Source organism: Achroia grisella, unplaced genomic scaffold (genome assembly GCF_030625045.1).
Source record: "Achroia grisella isolate CSIRO2021 unplaced genomic scaffold, CSIRO_AGI_Agris_v1 utg970, whole genome shotgun sequence".
NCBI lineage: Eukaryota > Metazoa > Arthropoda > Insecta > Lepidoptera > Pyralidae > Achroia > Achroia grisella.
In genome coordinates, this window is record NW_026713076.1 from 1,312,225 (window position 1) to 1,333,370 (window position 21,146).

The 21,146-nt window shown below is 36.3% G+C and overlaps 1 protein-coding gene across 1 annotated transcript; it reads right to left on the reverse strand.

Moving 5' to 3' along the window:
- Positions 1 to 3,736: 3,736 nt before the first annotated feature.
- On the reverse strand, positions 3,737 to 18,288 carry LOC131854127 (uncharacterized). Its single transcript, XM_059205259.1, has 4 exons — positions 18,222 to 18,288; positions 14,414 to 14,510; positions 4,996 to 5,169; positions 3,737 to 4,671 (listed from the first exon to the last, which is right to left on the reverse strand). Exons 1-4 carry the CDS (start codon positions 18,240 to 18,242, stop codon positions 3,737 to 3,739), a joined length of 1,227 nt encoding a protein of 408 aa, XP_059061242.1. The 5' UTR covers positions 18,243 to 18,288.
- Between the last annotated feature and the right edge of the window lie 2,858 nt (positions 18,289 to 21,146).

The following is a 21,146-nucleotide window of genomic DNA, read 5'->3' on the forward strand; positions in this document are numbered from 1 at the left end:
TTATATTCGTTTTTATGAATACAGTTTTTGATAAAAACCTCAAGGAATTCGTTCATTTGTTTTGTTTTATTTATCCTTTTGGCATAGGCAAAGAGTCTAAGCTTATACAGCCATTAGTAATTCGTTTGTCACAACGGTTGTCAGTTGAATCTTCCAGTCGCGCCCGATACACTCACGGGCCTTAACCGCACGGCCACAATCCATTTTTTTTACTATTTACCTCATTATTACTCCTATACACATAAAAATATTAAAACGGAACGCTTTACCTAGATATTATTAGTGTGCGTGTCGGACCATAATACCATAGACTCACCATTAGCTGTACAAACGAATTGAAAACGTTTAAATCGAAGAAAGTAGGAATTTACGTAGATAGATATATTGATAGGTACAACACTCCATTTGCAAAATGTTTCCATAAATATTATAAATACATAGAACAAGAGTGACTTCACGTTAATTTATAATATTAGATCTTAATTCAGACTGTCTTAATTAAAGGAATTTAAACTGTGTCAATTTAGACAAGTTTACTTCTGTTGCTCCACAAATGTCACGGGTTCCCGGCCGGAACGGGGCCCAAACGACAAGGAGAGTTTGTATAAAGTCATATACGTCCTCTGTCATACTTATTTCACCGCCAAGTAGCTTGTTTCGTAATATTTGATTCGGTAGAAGGTTCAAAGATAAGGCAATGAACTTAGAGGACACAGATGCCTGACAAAGTATAAGTAGTGCTAAGGGTACTTGTTAAGTTGGATTAAAAAGGACTTGTATCCAGATCCGTAAACAATTAATAAAAAAAATATAATTATTGTTTGGTACGACTGATCCATCTAGTAGGCATGTAAATATAATTTGATTTAGTATAAAACGATAATTATATCGCTTTTCATATGTAAATGTTTCATTATAAGATTTATTAAGACAGCCTCATCGGAACTGATTGACAAATGTTTTGTCAATGAAATATGTACCCACGGTGCAAAGTCACTGATTTAGCAGGAAAAATTGCCAGGTGTTGTACCTAGTTCTGATAATGTTTTTATATTCGTTTTTGCGAATTATTTTTTCACAACTTCATACAATTTGATGGCATTGCGAATCGGCCTGGCGAGGCCACTTTATTGTATTTTATATAATAACGGAAATTTTACAGCTAATCTTAATAGCGAGAATAAATCGAGAACCGACCTTTAGAACAAGTCACAATATCAAAACTTAGAACCAAGACTTCATTAAATATAAAATTGTATGAAAAACATTACAATACAATGATATCCGGTTCATGAAAATGGAATCTTGACTAAATAAGTTTTATAATTATAAACAATTGTCATCTCATCTCATGTTATCGCCACTCAAGCATAACAGAATAATCTAAATGTATTTAAAATCTTGTACTTTCAACGAGAACTAGGTTATAAATCGAGGTGTCGAATGTTAAACGATATTAATATTTGACTAGAATTAAATATGAGGTAGTAGAGTTGAAATTTTCATGAACCGTCCTTGAACAATATAAGAAATGATAAACGAGTAAGCAAACTATACGTACATAGGTACTTAATTACGTAATATAAGTACACCAAAAGTGTTTCCTCAAATACAATCATAACTTCCACAGATAACTTCATAGACACAAATGAATAACGCATCACGCCACGCGCCACCAACGTACGCGCGAAAACGTCCAAAACTGAACTCTGCCTTACCATAGACAGCTGGCTGGCTGCCTGATGGGTGCTGGCAATCACGTGTTCAATAATAATAATTCAATAATAATAATCAATAATAATAATAGTTAATATTACACCTTAAATAACTTTACAATTTATGAAACCCCTGCGGGTATGTAAAACTTATTAGACTTCATTTATATGATACATTAATGTGGTAACCGCTCACATATTGGTACTATACAAAAATTAAAAACATTATACAATAATACTACAATACGATATAGCTAATAAATACAAGAATCAACTTACAACTACCAATACCTCATTTGGCATGTTCTTATTATGCGAATGTTCGGTATAATTGGTATTTTAGTTACAACCTTTTTTATAACATTCAATTTATTAATTAATATAATTTTATATATCTATTATATAAACGTACTCTCTCTGAAACAACGTCTTATGTTTGGAACTATTATCTGCTGGCGGGCCGCATACAGTCTGTCACTCTATAAACGTTACGAATCTTTCTCCATCGAATTTGGAAGAAAATGAGAGTTTGGAATGAAGCGTGTGTAAGCATGGTAACCACACTGTTGCAAAACTGTGCATCGGCCGTTGCAACAAGTTACTGTGTGTGTGTGCGTGCCAGTGCCAGTACCCAGCAGCTCGCCAGCTCCCTGTTCAGCAGTTCAACAACCCTCGGACATCTCGTTAGACAATCAGTTAACCACAACAGCATTCAAAATTATTTGCCACTCCACACTACTCACATAATTCCTCACGAGTACACATAACTGAATATATGTATGAGCAAAATCACTTGCCATCCTCAGTAATAACTAGGTATGCACTCACGCCATATACCACGTGTATAATATTAGACAGAAATTTGTATATTTATTGTATTTTTTGGAGTCTTACTCACGATATATTATGGTGTTATACGATAGACCTCGGCGACGAGGTCCGAAGTCATCCGCACTGCAATTACATAAAGGTAAATGCTCAAAACATTAGGCCAAATTGTACGCAACGTGACGATAATCTTAACAAAACTGTACCAGTTATCGGGAAGCGTGCAGGAGGGTCAAAGGAAACCCGGACGCTTCCGACTTCGTCCGCCGTGTGCGGTCGAATGGCGCGGGGGGCGCAGCGGCCGCGGCCCCCCTACTACACTATACTGTTATAATTATTGTAAATCGTCGCTAACACGTGTATAATTTATTATTTACCTAAGAACATTGACGATCTCGATGATAAATATTTCTGCTGATGCTGTGGCCGGTGTCTCTGGCTAGTATACAGTACGCTACGTCGTGCGCCGTCGGCGGGCGCGGTCGCGGGGACTCTGCATCGGATCACCGGCTCGTACACTTAAGTAATCACCTTAGAAATCGATAGGAAGTCAGTTTTACTTACAACAATTCAGCTATTTAATAACTAGGGTTATGCGGAGCGCCTCGCATCGCGAATTGACGTGACGGGTCGACGGCGCGAGGCGGGACCGCTATAAATTTCATATATAAGTCTCTAATCGTTCACTGTGTTGTGACATCCATTCTGAGCTCCTCACTGACGTTTTATCCATCCGGCTTTATCTCCATCGTGCGCTAAATAAGAATATAGGCCGATCTCTGACCGAGTCCGCCGACACCGGTGGTGGCAGCGGAACGCGAGATCGATGCGATTATACTACGAATCGGTGCGAGATCACTACACAGCCCCCGTGAACGGACGTATCCGATCATCTTTCCTCTTCTCCCTCGGCATTCTCTCGGACTCGACGAAACTACGGGCTCGAGTCCTCGCTCAGAGCGGGTGCTCGCGTGACCCCATCAGATCTGACAATAAGATATCGAATGTCATACTCCTTTAGACTAGTATTGGTTAGATCCGAGTCGGTTGGCGGGGCGCACGCGGCAGTACGTGCGGTTAGGGCGCGGGTGCGACGCGAGCGCAGCGCCCGCGGCTCAGCGCGCAGCGATGCGGCACAGGGCGTGGCGCACGGCGGCGGCGGCGGCGGGCACTGCGGCGCCGCACAGGCCCGATCAGAGTCTGTCTTCTTCCTCCTCCTCTTCACCCTCGTCGCCGGCCTCTTCGTTTTCCTCCCTGTAGCCAGGGTGCTCGCTGATCGCGTAATAGTTCCCGTTGTAGATGACGCCGAGCTCTCGCAGCGCGTCGCCTCTGATCGTCGCTTTAATAGTCCAATTGTAGCAGTCGTCCGATTCCGATTCGCGGTCTAGCCGCTCCACGTCCAGAATTTTTGAGCTGAGCCTCTCCAAGATTATGCCGATGTCTTTGATCGTGAGATGTCGTTTCTGGTCTACGCTGAGCTGGTCTATCAGAAGGAGAAATTTTTCCGAAGTGACCGCCTCGTCCTCGACTAATGTGTTTTCGGTCTCGCTCTCCGAGGAGTCGCGATCGCCGCGTCGAGCTGACTCTGCGTCGAGAAAGCGCACGTGGCCCTTAGGGCGACCCTGGGGCGAGGCTCGCGGCTGTGCATCTTGTATGGGAGAGGTGGCGACGCTTTTATGAACGGCGATCCGTCGGCCCTCCTCGTGCAGGGCGCAGCAGTGGAAGTCGCACTCGTCGGGCGGCGGGCGGGCCGGCGGCGCGGGCGCGGGAGACGCCGAGCCGGCGCGACACTCGGCAGTGTGGACGTGCACCGGGCCGGGCGGATGCTCGAGCGAGCCGGAGGCGCGCGATAGGCGGCCCCGGGGCTCGTCGTGGTTGACGACGGTGATGTGCGGCGGCGGCGGCTGCGGCCGCTCCAGCGAGGTCTGGATAACGAGCGACGGTCTCCTGTCGGGCTTGGCCTGCCGCGAAGGTGAGCGTGCTGACGGCGACGCCTGCGGCCGCTGATCCCAGTGCAGCACGACCGTGACGCGCCCCTTGTTGTCCATGATCTTCCATGAAGGCGTCTCATCGTGCAGTTCGAGTGCATGGATCGTTTCGCATACTATTTTTGGAATTGCCGATATCGCTGTAAACAGACGACAGTGACACGTTAAATTGAAATATGACATATGAATGTATAATAGTAATAACCAACGTGTTCAACTACACACAGATTTATACATTCCAAGACAAACAGAGCTTGTTTTATGGATACAAGAGAACTGATACCAATACTTATTATATACGTTTTTTAAATACGTATATAATGTATATAGAAAACATCCAGACCAATACAAACAATCATACTCATGAATACTAATGTTTGCACCGAATTGAACCCATGACTACCGGTAACTAAAGGTTTAGCTCACTAGACTATAAATTAGTATACGATTGCTTTGGTACGTACCAGCTTTGATGACGTCGACACCCGTGGGGTACCATCGTTCGCCCTGCCGCAGCAACAGCAGCACCGTATTGGGTGGTAAGGTCCGCCAGTAGTCGCCGTCTTCCACCTGCGTGCCGTCGCTCTCGAGTACCAGCCGCACCGGCTCGCTCGCCGCTACAGACAACTTCTCTTTACCTGCGACCAACATACCATCATTAACAATGATAAGAATGCAAGGCAAGTTAATCATATAAATATAGAGTTAGTTTTTAGAAATTATGCACAAGATGACGTGTAACCTAAGGAACCGTAACCTAAAGGAAAGGCCTTTATATATACGTTCTTACACGCTTAATAAAGAGCATTTTGGCAAAGAGAACGAAAATTCCCGCGTTCTTCAATCGTTCGTTCAATTATTATTATACAATTAAATGTGCAGTGTAATGAAACTTTTTGTAATAATTAAATATCATTACAAAATGGCGAACATATGACCATAGTCAGACGTCCGCCAAATGGCGGACATGGAATGGCGCCAAATTGCAAAATTGCAATGATAACTCTATAAAAATAAATCTATGGAATAAAAGTAGACTAAGCTGTATGGTCTAAGGATCTTTGCCTGTTCCATCATTGAAAAGGACTTGGACGAATATGGGAAAAAATCTATGGAATAAAAAAATAAATTTTAATAGATATTGAAATGACACGAAATATATGCGCAATCACGAGCGGAAAAGTAAACACAAAAAATAGTTAAATTCAGTCATGATTATTTTCCACGAGCTCTCCAGATCATACGTTAGAAAGACCATTGTTTGAGTAAAGGAGAGGGCTGTTTATATTCTCTCCAACTTATTTAATTGCTAGAATCTTTAAATATTAAGTTGTAGTCCGACATTAATATCTACGGAACGTACTGTACCAAGTAAAGATATGCGTGAGGTTGTCACGGCGAAGCGAGGGCGTATTTTATCTGTAGATACTACATACTCTACATATCGATAGCAGAAAACTGGAATTGTCGTAACTTAACCAACCCATATGCTGTACATCCACAGTATAATACAATTAAATAAATATTTACTACTGGTACGTGATGATGCGGCTTGAATGCTCAGATGGTAGGTGAGGTTGTCTTCAGCAGATTACGGGTGAGTAAATGATAGATTTCCCTTGATTTCTTGAATTTAATTGGTAAATACTATGATAGATTACAATTTTGGTGGCGTGAACAAAAGTACGTTAGATCGATCGGTTGATATTTTAAGTCTGTTACATTACGTTGCATATTTAAATTGGATGGGTGTGCGCTCCAATCAGAACGCTCCTTTGGTGTTGCGTTTTGTTTCTGCTTGTACGCGACAACTACATATAAATAATACTTTATTCTTTGTATGTTTATTGCCACAACCAGACACGATCATGAAACCGCATGCCGAATGTTAAATATAAAAGATCCCTATAGCCCAGAAGAAATTAAAAGTAAGAAAACCACAATAAATACGGTTATAGCACATATACAATATCACATCATCAGCCCACTGCAGTCCACTGCTGGACATAGGCCTCTCCCAAGGCACGCCACTGGGCACGATCTTCAGCCCTTCTCATCTAGTTACTACCAGCAACCCTACGTATGTCGTCGCTCCACCTAGCTGCGGGGCGTCCTACACTACGTTTGCCAATTCGCGGTCTCCACTCTAGAACACGTCTACTCCAGCGAGCATCGGTTCTACGACAGATATGACCAGCCCACTGCCACTACAACTTACAAATACGAAGAGCTATGTCGGTGACCCTAGTTCTCTGGCGAATTACTTCGTTACGGATTTGATCCCTCAGAGAAACTCCAAGCATAGCCCTTTCCATAGCTCGTTGACGACATATACAATATATCATCAGCGAATTAAAAAAATTAACCAGACATAAACTTTGAGTGACTGAAGGTCGGTGGTTGATAGTACTTTTATACTAACTAAGTATATCGCTGCATGCCGTGGGCCCAGTAAAAATGTAACAAAATTATTAATTTGAGTTTCACTCTTAATACTGGCGAGTGTACACCGATGGCGCAACCGCTGTATTGAAAGGAGATCCAATATACAACCACATAAATAAAAAAAAAATACACAGTTCACCATCATGATGATCATAATCATAATATGATGAAAAACACCTGCAGAAAGAAAAAAAAGTATTTTTTCCTATAGGATAATAATTATTGGCACAAAGAGGTACAAACACAGTAAAAGGTTGTCTTAATTTAAATGTGGATACTTTAAAGTTTATCAAAGAAAAGAGCTGTGAATAATTTAATACTGATTCTAAAGAAAAACGGTTTTAAGGGGTTGAAAGAGGGGGTAAAAGATTATATGGAAGTATCATTTTTAAAGCTAGAAGCTTTTTTTTTAGGCTGTTGATTAAATATAAATAAAAATGATATTTAAAGTTTGTAAAAACGTTACCCTTAAGGAGGTAATAAAATAAGGTATGAAAATTTGTATGGAAAATCGTCATTTTTGAAGTTAGTACGATAAAACTTTTTTCTTTGCCTCTTTTGGGTTAGAATTTTGAATATTTTTTCTTTATTTGGTCGAGGTCTATAACACGCGAAGTCGCGAGCATAGCTAGTATGATATAAATTATACTTACTCTAACCTCATATTTAATAATAATAATATATTTATTTGACAGAATACGGTATGTACAATGGTGGTAATCTATACATATAAATAAAATTGGAGTGTCTGTTTGTAATATTGAAATAACCGCATATAAATAAAATATAAATATAGTACATATACCAAAATATTTACAATTTTTGTCTGTCTCTCTGTTCGTTCCGGCTAATCTCTAAAATGACTGGACCGATTTTGATGGGACTTTTATTAACAGGTAGCTGATGTAATAAGGAGTAACTCGGGCTACTTTTATTTTAGACAAATAAAGTTAAATTTTACGCGGACGAAGTCACGAGTACAGCTAGTTATATATAGGTTTCATCATATTCTTCTGCTACCAGCGTACAAATTTTACTTCTATAAATTTTTTGTTTTTCAAAATTTTAAGATGTAATATTTGTACGCTGTAATTATTTAATTGTATTTGTAATTATTTAATCAAAATGGTTACATTTCAATCAAAACAAAGTAATATTGGAAAGATTCAAAAAGGGATCTAGGGCTTTCGAATGAGCGAGTTGGGGATGAGGTCGGGTGACCCAGGAATTAAACTGTGCAAGGGGGTCAGGGCGCAGCTGCGCGGCAAATCAGATTGACCTCCCGCTAACCAACTTACGGTAGAGCGCTCTCAGCTTTGGATACACAAACAATGAGTTTAAATTCTAAATAGCTAACAATTAACTGGATTTTAAGTTAATACGTTATACCAGACAGCATTGGTGGTATAGTGGTTTAGCGTACTGTCTTACTTCTGAAGGTCGCTGGTACAATTCTAGTACGATACAAACATATGCGTTAAGGATTATTTGTACTATTGGTCTAGGTGTTTTCTATATATATAATATACTAGCTGTGTCCGCGACTACGTCCGCGTGGAAATTAATAAAATGTTCCAAAAATAAATATTTTTTCTAAAATAAAAGTAGCTTAAGTTACTCCTTATTACTTCAGCTATATGTCAAAAAAAGTCCCGTCAAAATCGGTCCAGCCATTTCAGAAATTAGCGGAGCAAACAGACAGACAAAAATGGTAAATAATGTAATTTTGGTGTATGTACCGTATTTATATTCATATGTATGTAGTACAAAACGGTTATTTCAATATTACAAACAGACACTCCAATTTTATTTAAATGTATATATATATATATATATATATATATATACATATACGATACTGGTGAACGGGTCCTACTTGTGGGGACTGACTGGTCTGTCCAGGTTACGAGCACTGATTAGACTTTGATTTGAAATATCATATGCTGTTGGCCACTTTATTCTCCTAAATATGATTTTAAAAATGAATCTGTAATATTGTAAACATGTACAACATTTATTTTAAAAGAATACGAGCTGAGTTTCTTGTCAGTTCTTCTCATCTCGAAATCATTCCGGACTGACGGTAGATTTAATATATCATAAGAGTCTATAATAGACCTACATGAATAAAGATATTTTGAATACGATATGAGAGAAAAAATGTATCTAAAGATTTGTCTTGTCCAGTACCAATAACATAAGCTCAGCTTAGCTTGCAACTAGATGGCGTTGTGTGTTTTGTCCAGGAATATTATTCTTATTAAGAAGGCGGGTTTAGTAAGAAACACACGTTAATAAACATTTTTTTGTATAAGCTAGATTTGAACCCACGACCTGTTAATATCTCGACTTAATAAATTATGACGTTTTTCTCTTAAAATATATACATATAATAGAATAGAATAGAAAATCATTTATTCAAATAAACTTAATTTAAGCACTTTTGAATAGTCATAACAATTTTTTTTATCTACCGCTCGTTCGGAAAGCTGTCTCATCACAAGAAGAACGAGCAAGAAATATAAACTTGTGTGTTGCTCTTTTAAATAATCCTTGTAAGTTTACATTTACAAGTCGAAACGCGTGAATACAAACTACCAACCAGCACTAATTTTTTTGGGTCAAATATAAATACACTTAACTAGCTGACCCGCGCAACTACGTCCGCGTTTAATTTCATAAATTCATTCATTCATTCATTCGCGTAAATAGACTATCAAACATGAAAATAATTTTTCAATTCGAACCAGTTCCTGAGGTCAGCGCGTTCAGACAAACAAACTCTACAGTTATAATATTAGTATAGATATTGTATATATATATATATGGTTGGTGATGTTTATGGTTTCTATTTTAGTTTATGAAGAGACCTAAATGCTTTGTCAATATGTTATTGGGGTCAACAAGGGCACGAGGCGAGACACCGGCCAAACAACGATGGTTGCAGGTAACTCTACCCCTGACATAACTAACATACCTACTTGTGACAGACAATTATATACATACACATATTTTTATAATCTATATATATATATATATATAAATATATATATAAATAAAATTGGAGTGTCTGTTTGTAATATTGCAATAACCATTTTTTACAACATGCATATGAATACAAATACGATACATACACCAAATTAACATTTTTTACAATTTTAGTCTGTCTGTCTGTTTGTTCCGGATCTCTGAATTGGCTGGACCGATTTTGACGGAACTTTTTTTGACAGGTAGCTGATGTAATAAGGAGTAACTTAGGCTATTTTTATTTTAGAAAAGTAAAGTTAAATTCCACGCGGACGTAGTCGCGGGTGCAGCTAGTACATAATATATCTATGTTATTTTATTAATATTATAAAGCTAAATGAGTTTGTTTGTTTGAACGCGCTATAATCTCCGGAACTAATGGTTCGAATTTAAAAATTATTTTTGTGTTAGATAGTCCATTTGTCGAGGAAGGTTTTAATCTATATAACATTACTTTACTACCAAAAGGGGCTGCAATGAAAAATATTGCAAAAGGTGGGGAAATGAAACGCAGACGAAGTTGCGCGGGTCAGCTAGTTAAGTATATTTTAAAATACTCGCGTCGAAATGTTTGTTACAAAACTCCTCTGAAACGATTTTACTGATTTTTATGAAATTCTATGTGCACATCAGGTAGGTCTGTGACTCCGACACCATCGATTTCTCAAACCTTTCAATGATATGGATGACACACTCCAAAAACTTTTTTTTAATTTATTCGACATATTTTTTCATTGAAATTTTTTATTATGTAGCATTTTCGCCCTTCTACGATCAACCCCTATTTTTTAATAGCGATTTTAATTTATATTGCAAAACTCCAAAAATGTTTTTTTTTTTAATTTATTCGACATATTTTTTCATTGAAATTTTTTATTATGTAGCATTTTCGCCCTTATACGATCAACCCCTATTTTTTAATAGCGATTTTAATTTATATTGCAAAACAACATTTGCCAGGTCATCTAGTATTTTTATAATAATATCTATTGTGAGAGTAGTAGAGAGAGTAATAATATCTATACACATATTTTTATAATAATCTAAAAAAAAAATATACAAAGTTATCGTGTCGCAGTGTTTGTTACCAGACTGCTCCGAAACGGCATTACCAATTTTTATGAAATTTTATGTGCACATTAGGTAGGTATGAGAATCGGACGCTATCTAATTTTTCATACCCTTCAATGATATGGGTGATCCATCCCTCAATATATTTATTTTATTTAAATTTATTTATTCAGATAACAGAGATCCAATTTGTTAGTAACAATTGTACTTAGCCTATGTTAGTATATCTAAAATTACATATTATCATTTAAGGGCCCCCGTAACAATATGGGTCCAAAAACAAAGTATTGGGCTGTCAAATTTATTGCACAGCATTTTTAGAATGCTGTTACTGCTGCCCCGCAGTCTGTGCAATAGAGAAATATATTTTTAAACTTTTATCATTTCTTGTTTTTAAATGATTATGATTTAGCATCGAAAAATACATATTGTGGGGGTTTATAAGCCCACAGTTCCGTGATAATGCTATTGATTGATTGATGAGGGGTTTTTGTTAAATAAAACCGCCTTGGTTGAATGCTACTCGAACACTGATTTTTATTACTAAAATAAATATAATGAGGTGAAATGTATAGAAGTGAAATTGCATGTGTAGGCAATTGTGTATTGCACAGTAAGCAGGCATGTGCGGTTGCCCGTACACATATAATTTCAAATTTTCACCCTTTTACGATCAACCCCTGTTTTTATAAATATATTATTACTTCAATATATATATGGCAACATAACGTTTGCTGATTTAGTTAGTATATATATAATAAAGATATCCTATTTCCTTATATGTATTCAAAACGCGAAAGTTAAAAAGTAAGTATGTACATTGAAAATCCCATACAATAAAAATATCATATAGTGTGAAGGATTGAGACCAAGACGACGAGCAAAAGAAAAAGGCACCGGTGTGGTCGTAGAATATTGTATTGACTTATATTATATAAAAACAATATAATATTATAAAAATTATAGACAATAAAAAGGTTTATAAAACAATTTCCAACATATAGAATCATTTAGTATTGAAACATTGAGTAAGGCTCAAAGTATTGCTATGTTTTAAATCTAGACCTCACTAAATGTCCAGACATGTGGCGGCGTGGTGGGACTCGGCCCATTGGGCTCCCTAAAATATGGTCGAGCGCAGTGATGGCTCATCCGTCACGTGAACAAGTGCTATTAGGGACTGGTCTGCTCTAATCACTACGACTGATTTACTCTTATTTAGTTACTCGACCAGTTAGGTGTGTATTTAATATTTTTATTCTAATATGCTATTTAGTAAATCACGGGATCTTCATTATCATCAGCCCACTGCAGTCCATTGCTGGACATAAGCCTCTCCCAAGGCACGCCACTGGGCACGATCTTCAGCCCTTCTCATCCAGTTATTACCCGCAACCCTACGTATGCCGTCGCTCCACCTAGCTGCGGGGCGTCCTACACTACGTTTGCCAATTCGCGGTCTCCACTCTAGAACACGCCTACTCCAGCGAGCATCGGTTCTGCGACAGATATGACCAGCCCACTGCCACTTCAACTTACAAATACGAAGAGCTATGTCGATGACCTTAGTTCTCTGGCGAATTACTTCGTTACGGATTTGATCCCTCTGAGAAACTCCAAGCATAGCTCTTTCCATAGCTCGTTGAGCGACTTTGAGTTGGTGGACCAGTCGTACCGTCAGTGTCCACGTTTCGGCACCGTAAGTCATAACGGGTAGGACGCACTGGTTATAAACCTTGGTCTTAAGGGTTTGTGGTACGGGATCTTACCACATTTTATTTTTATTGAGTTCCCGATATTTAGGCAGTAAGTAGATCGGGAACTCAATAAAAATAAAACGTTGTAAGATCCCGTGATTTACTAATTACACGTATTATTTTTTTATGTTTGTATTCACACATATCAACTTAAAAATGTAAAGTTGCAACTAATTCATTAAAAGAGCAACACGCAAGTTTCTTTCTCCTTTCTCTTGTGATGAGACAGCTTTCCAAAGTGAGCGGTAGATTAAAAAAAATAAGTGATGACTATTCAAAACTGCTTCAATGTAATTTTATTTGAATAAATGAATTTCTATTCTATTCTAAGCTAAATTATACCCTCGTGTAAAAATAATACAATTCATAATAGAATGTTTCCCAACACGAAATGTGCTGAGTCTATTTTTAGACTGTATCAGTTCATTAGCCTTGTACCTTGTGCCATCAGCATTGTACCTGAGTTCTTTCAGATCAATATTCAGTCAGTCTGGAGGGCGTGAAGGTCAAAATTACAAACTTACCATTCATTGATCGAACGTAAGACGATACCTCTCTCATGAATGTGACGCCATCTTGACGCTTTGTTATTTTACTTTCTAAACTGGTAATCTGCCTTCATTTGCGACTTTGGCTGGATAGATTATTTGTTTATGAATTATTCATGGTGAATATCTAATTAGGTTAAGTTTAGGTTTATGTTAGTATTCACCAATATAATATATATTTTTTAATACAACAGTTATTTACCCTTTAATAACGTAGTAGGTACACTACAGGTAAAAGAAAATTAAAAATCGCTTACAAGTTTCCTGAGTTTATCCATTTACCCTTACTAATATTAGAAATGCGAAAATATCTCTGTCTGTCTGTCTGTCTGTCCCGCTTTCACGCCAATACTACTGAACCGATATAAATGAAATTTGGTACACAGATAGTCTAGATCCTGAGAAACGACATAGGCTACTTCTTGAAGCGGAATAAGGGTTTTAAGGGATTGAAAGAGGAGATGGAAGATTGTATGGAAGTATCGTCATTTTTAGAAGCCTGAACTTATTTTTTGAGCTTTTGATTAAATATAAGTAAATATGACATTCAAAGTTTGTAAAAACTTTATCCTTAAGAGGGTTTAATAAAATAGGGGATGAAAATTAGTTTGAAAATTTGTCATTTTTGTAGCTAGTACGATGACACTTTTTTGGGTTAGATTATGAAATATGTTTTGACCAAGGTGACTATTTCACGGGGACGAAGTCGCGGGCAGAGCTAGTAACATTATAAAGAGATAAAATTTGTATGTTTGTTCGACGAGAATTCCGATTCTGCTAATCCGATGATATGAACTCTTTCACTGTTAGAAAGGTATATTATCACCGAGTGCTATAAGCTAAAGTACATCACGCTATGACCAATAGGAGTGAAGTACCATGGCGTTAGTGAATATTTTGTAAGATTTTTGTAATTTTGTATAGTCAAAACAAATGTTTATTTTTAATATTTGTTTATGGTCTTCACTCTTATATATTTTGTCATTTTGTATTCTAGTAATAATAGTACGCACTTAATAAGTAATAATACGTACCTCTGTGTATCAATTCTTCGAAGCTAGTGACCACCAACCCTTTCCTCACATTCCGCGAACTGTCCCATATCTTGAAAGGCCTCTTTCCTCTAACCTCCTGGAATTGAAAACAAACTACAGTTATATGAAACGCACAATAAAAGGTAAATAAGTTAGCGCTACAGCTTAAACACTAAAGTCTCCAATCGGTATAAAAAAATCGGTAGTTACAATTTTTCGTGACTTAAAATTCGTTAATTTGATGGTAAATAATTACGGATATTCTACCTAAGAAATAGTTTGATTAATGATTTTAATACTATTAAAAATATCAAGAACTTTCCACGAAATATGTAACTTGATTTATTTACTCTAGATTTACAAAATTTATGACTAACCTAATGTATATGCCCTTAGCCTGCCGAATTCGACGAATTTTAAAATAACAATATTTTTTCGCTTCGCTTGGAAATGCAAAAGATCATAACCTATACAGCTATTCTCTTAGGTAATATACGACTATAATTATTGTATAATTTCTGATAATTATCAGTCTACAATACAGGCGTCTATTTTTTCACTTTGTTGTTTTTTTTCACTTTGTGAAACTTTAGCTTTTGCACTCTACTTCATCTGTGTTCATTAGAATAAAAAATAGCTTATATACTTCTATATGGTAAGGCTGTATGGTTTTATGATCTTTGCCTGTTCCATCATTAAAAAAGAGATCGACTATCTCTATGGTAAACATTACTATCAAATTGTATTAGATTTGTATGAGTTATTAATACGTCAAGAGGTATTAACAAACTCACCTTCATATGTAAATCGGTACCTTTACCGTGAGCATATAGGTACGTTTATAAGATTATTTTTGGTCGCATTCAACTTTAGTTAATATTATTGTCAAATGTATTAGTAGTAATAGTAGCAATATAATCTTGTAACTCAGAGCGTGCTGTGGTTACCTATAAATATGAGAACAATTAGTATAAGACCATTAGAATTGTATAGAATCCCGACAGATTTTTATTACTGTATCTTATATCTTATAAAGTGGCAAGAGCTCCGCCGACAAGAGCGTAGCTCTTAAATTATGAATGAATGAATCTTATGTTGGTAATCCTTAAAAATAAATAGAAATAGAAATATATATATATATATCTTTATTCAAATAAACTCATTACATGCACTTTTGAATAGTCATATTTTGATTCTACCACTCATTCGGAATGCTTAATAAAAACTACCTTTTTAAAAGTATTTTTATATAAATAATTACGTGTAACAAGTAAGAGGCATACACATTATTTATATTGTTAACTATGGATTCAAACTTAACACGAATAATTCAATGTAAGCTTTTTTAAATAAATGTATTTGACATTTAAATCTCAGATTTATTCAACTCTGATATTTTAGTTGTACTAAAATGTTAATGACGAGAGAGGATATAATACTCCTTTATTTACCATATTATTTTTAAATTTTCGTGTTTAATCAAGACCAGGTTAACAGTATATATATTAAACAAAGAAATCGACATAAAGCATTGATACGAAATGGAGTTTTTTTACAGGATTATAACTAATATTATAAAAGTGAATGTGAGTTTGTTTGTTGACGTTAACGTTCATAAAGTTTTATATATACATAATAATAATAAATAAGGATATAAGGACTATTTTTGTCCCGATCAATCATTCTCAAGCATATGAAGTCACGGTCAGTAGTTAGCTAGATATATATACATATGCAAAATTCTCGTGTCACAGTGTTTGCATCAAATGTAATCCGAAATGGCTTGATATCTGTCAAGCCATTTCGGATTAATGATGATCTTATGAAATTTCGTGTGAATATTCAGTAGGTCTGAGTATTGGACGTAAACTATTTTTAACTATAATTTTTTTATTGACAATTTGATTTTACATAATTATATAACTAACATAAATATCCCTGTCTCTAAATATTTACGCTTCGGCATTAAAAAATATAACTCTAAATTTCCATCAACCCCTATTTTTAAATAGCGATATTAGTACTTCAATAATTTTCTACTCTCGTGCTCTATAACCGATTAATTTATATAGCAAAACAATGTTTGCAAAACAAATCTTTCTATATGCATGTTTGTCACTTAACTCCTAAACGGCTGTGCGCATTTGGATGAAATTTTGTGTATATTTCAATGGGTTCCATAGTGGATTGAAATCACAATTGAACCTGGTAGGTGGTTACTTTTTAGGGCAAGACCACATCTCCCTGTTTAACTAGTACGTTAATATCATATTAATGTTTCAACTTCAATTTGTATTTTTTTTTGTCTATAGGTATAAAGGTATACATATAATAATAAATAACCCTGGACAATTATCACAGCGCCATCTAGTCCCACTGTAAGCAGAGCTTGTGTTATGGGTATAAATACATGGGTATAAAGACAACCGTTATAAATACATACATAACATCGAAATCATCCAGACCGATACAAACAGTCATACTCGTGAACACAAATTACAAATGTTTGCACCGTGCGAGGAATAGAAACCGCGACCATCGAATGTAAAGCAGTGTGCCGCTATCGCTGGACCACCGAGACTGTCTAATAATATTTTCTATTTATTGTTAACATTTGTATTTGATTTATTTTTACCTAATATTTGTTTATAGAGATATATACCCATGTTATATGTGTGGAATTTTGAAGTCACTATTACTAATTCTGCAAGTTTCTAAAAATATACTACTCTATTTTAAGCAATCTGTACATACCTAAACATTATTTATTTCAAACTAAAATAAAAATAGCTTAATAAAATAGTTACTCGTTAGAATATTAGCTATCTGCTGGTGAGTCCCGTCAAAATCGGTCCAGCCTTTTCAGACCAAGACAAACAGACATAAACTATCAGACAGCAAAAAAAAATAACTATTGTCTTTGAATTAAATTTGTATACCTTCATATGCATTCAGTGAAAAGTTAATTTGATATTATAGACATCCTCAATTTTATTTACTTGTATAGATATGTTTAATAGTTTACGTAGTAATATATACCTACATATATAAATATATCTATATACGTAGAATGATCGCTCTATAAATAGTAGAATTATTAAAGTTAAATTACGTAACATTTAGTTATATAACGATACTTTTCATAATTTAAATTGTATATAAGCACATTCAAATATATATAAAAAAAATCTGAGTTATCCTTCCTGTCTGTACGTCACAAGTGGTTGCACTAATTACTGCACTGGGATTTAAATATAACATATAAATTGCATGCTACGCCCTACAGGAGCTACGGCGTAGCGGCTACGCTTTCGTAGTGCGTAGCGGGCGTCCGTAGCGCCTGCACTAGCTGCAGCGGTGCAACGACCGTGTGACCTCCCCGCGCCCCGCCGCCTCACCCCCGCCGTGTCCGCGCCGCACACTGGCATGCCCGTGCCCCGTCCCCCCTGCACCTCACCCCTACACGCACTGTGCGTTGACCCACTAACATCGCTTGCACGATCTTTAATCTAGACTAGGTCTCCTGAACTTGTGAGCTATTAAAAGTTCTAAAGTACATATATAGAGAATCTCGAAAATGGTCTGATATTTCGAACGGCATTAGCGAACTACTGATAAAATTAATGTTCCAACCCGCCGTTAGTGCGTCCGGTGCAGCATTCCTATCGCCATCGAAATGTCGGTCGTAAAAACTCCATTACAAGCCACAAGTATGACGGCCCGTCGCGGGCGATTCCCAATTTTGGCGATATGAGATATACGACTTCCCCTAACGAGTTATCAGTACAGTAAACGGCACAAAACATACCTCCTGTATTTCCACTATCATGTTTCACCGATCGCTTCTGTTTATTTAAACGTTTCAAGCACTGCAACTGTGTAAAGGGTCGTACACAAGTTGATACGGCAAGGTGTTCCCGCTGGAGGGGATCTGGCGCACGTAAGTAGAGGTTATGCGAGATCACGTGAGCGGGGGGCGCGGTGCGCGCCGGCGGAGGGCCGCGGCGGCACTGGGCGCGAGTCGTGACCGGGTCGCGGCCCCGCCCCGCGCGCCCCGCACCCCCCGCCCCCCCCCCCCCCCCCCCCCCCCCCCCCCCCCCCCCCCCCCCCCCCCCCCCCCCCCCCCCGCCCCCCCGCGGCTCGGGCCCCCGCACTGCAGCTCGCCGTAATCTCATCCGATGCCATAAGATTTAGAACGAGTATACGTCGATGCACTTTCTTGCACGTACATATATCATTTTTTGGTAGTATTAATCTGATCAAAGAGGTTTTGGACAGTTCGATACTTTATATAGTTAATTCATTATGTAATTGAACAGTAAATTATTCTTAATTTAATAAGTTACGAGTGGCTATTCGTTTCGCTACTGATGCTACATTAAAATTCTGTAATCATGGAAACTATTTTTTTATATCACATTATATATATATATACATATTTTCATTTAATAAATTAAAAAATAATAATAATACAACATTTTCATATATTTCTTTTAATTGACTAACGAGAAAAATGTAAAGCTCGTATATAAACTCTTCGTAGCGCGTAGCACCGTAGCAACGTAGCACTACGATAGCGCCGTAGACGCTGTGCAGTTAAACTAGGTAATTGATGTCTACGAGAGTTTCGATAGCAAATGCCGTAGTTATTGCGGTGTTGCCTCGAAGTACTATTCGGGTAGTACTTTAGTAGTGATAGTACACATTCGATATTTAAATTGTACTAATTGTATTCGAATTTTAAATATACGAGTATCTAGTTAGCTTCGTAAATATACTAGTAGTCCTCTTTTAGAAACGGTGGTACTGCACATTCGATATTTAAACTGTTCTAATTGAATTTGATTTTTAAATATACGAGTATATAGTTGGCTGCGCAAAGATATTAAAGAAGTAGCCATCTTTTTAAAAACAGTAATAATAATGCACATTCCATATTTAAGTTGTACTAATTGAATTCGATTTTTAAATATACGAGTATGTAGATAGCTTCATAAAGATACTAGTAGCCGCTTTTAAAAACAGTGATAACGCTCATTCGATATTTAAATTTTTCTAATACATTTCGAATTTTAAATACCTATACGAGTATATAGATATCTTCATAAAGATATTAATAGCTCGCTTTTAAAAACAGTGAAAATGTCTATCCGATATTTAACCTATTCTAATTGAATTAGATTTTTAAATATACGAGTATGTAAATGCCTCCACAAAGATACTAGTAGCCTTTTTAAAAACAGTAATAATAATGCACTTTCTATATTTAAATTATATTAATTGAATTCGATTTTTAAATATACGAGGATGTAGATGGCTGCATGTAGTTGGCTTCGTAAATATACTAGTAGCCCGCTTTTAGAAACAGTGAAAATGCATATTCTATATTTAAATTATTGTAATTGAATTCAATTTTTAAATATACGAGTGTGTAGTTAGCTTCATAAAGGTAGCCAACATTTAAAAATTTGCACATTTGATGTTTAAATTGTTCTATTCTAATTCGATTTTTAAATATACGAGTACCTAGTCAGCTTCATAAAGACACTAATAGGCCGTCCCTACGGCCGTATGCGGGCCGCCTTATCCGACAGAATACACATTACGAACGAGAGGTGAGTAACGTGTCTTGAAATATAAATAATATAATCTAATTATCAGAAAACATAGCAAAAATCTCATCTAATAGGATGTTTACAATAATACCGAGATCAGGCCACGGAAAAACAGACTTTAATCGCATTATTATAAGTCATAAACTCACACCGAATTTTTTGTACACATATTTTGTTGACTGACCAATATTATTGTGTATCTACTTTTTTATGTTGGTTGTTTATATTATTTAGTATGACTTTAACGTAAAAAAAATGTTTATCTATCTATCTATAAGCTATTAACCAAGTCTCGACCATATAAGAAGCACCAGCTTTAGAAAAAGGGTAATAAATATCGGTCGACGCAGTAAAAAGTTTTGTAAAATAAAAATGCAATCAATTTGAAACCTTCATTTGAAGTCAATTGAAATTAAAATCCTGTACAAACGGTACCGCTGTAAGACCCTTCTATGCAGTTAATTTAATCTATGCAATAGAAAATCTTCAATTAATTTTTTTATTAGATATTAATATTTATTACTCTTTATTTGCAGCTGAAATATATAACAAACAAAATATATAGAGTATGAAGATACAAAAAGTGATCTTATAGCTTAAACGATCTCTTTCAGACAACCTTTGGTAAGAGATGAAAAGACCAAATGTGGTAAATGGCGTATGAATAGAATAAAAGAAACGTAAATAATAATAATAAAAAACAATAATTATTATTTTCTTCACAAGGCATTTACATGATTTACAGTGCATTTTTTATATTGCACTGAATAAAATATTTTCTTTCTTTCTTCCTTTCTTTCTTTCTTTCTTTTTTCTTTCTTTCTTTCTTGAGCCGTTTGAGCATGTAACTTAAAACCTAAAGTATTTGACACACATGCATATATACGTTTGTTTGTTCTTAACTAGCTATATATTGGCGCGTTCAAACAAACAAACTCTTCAGCTTTATAATATCTTATATATAAAATTCTCGTGTCACAGTTTTCGTTCCCATACACCTCCGAAACGGCTTGACCGATTCTCATGAAATTTTGTGAGCGTATTGAGTAGGTCTGAGAATCGGCCAACATCTATTTTTCATCCCCCTAAATGTTAAGGGTAGTCCACTCCTAAATTTT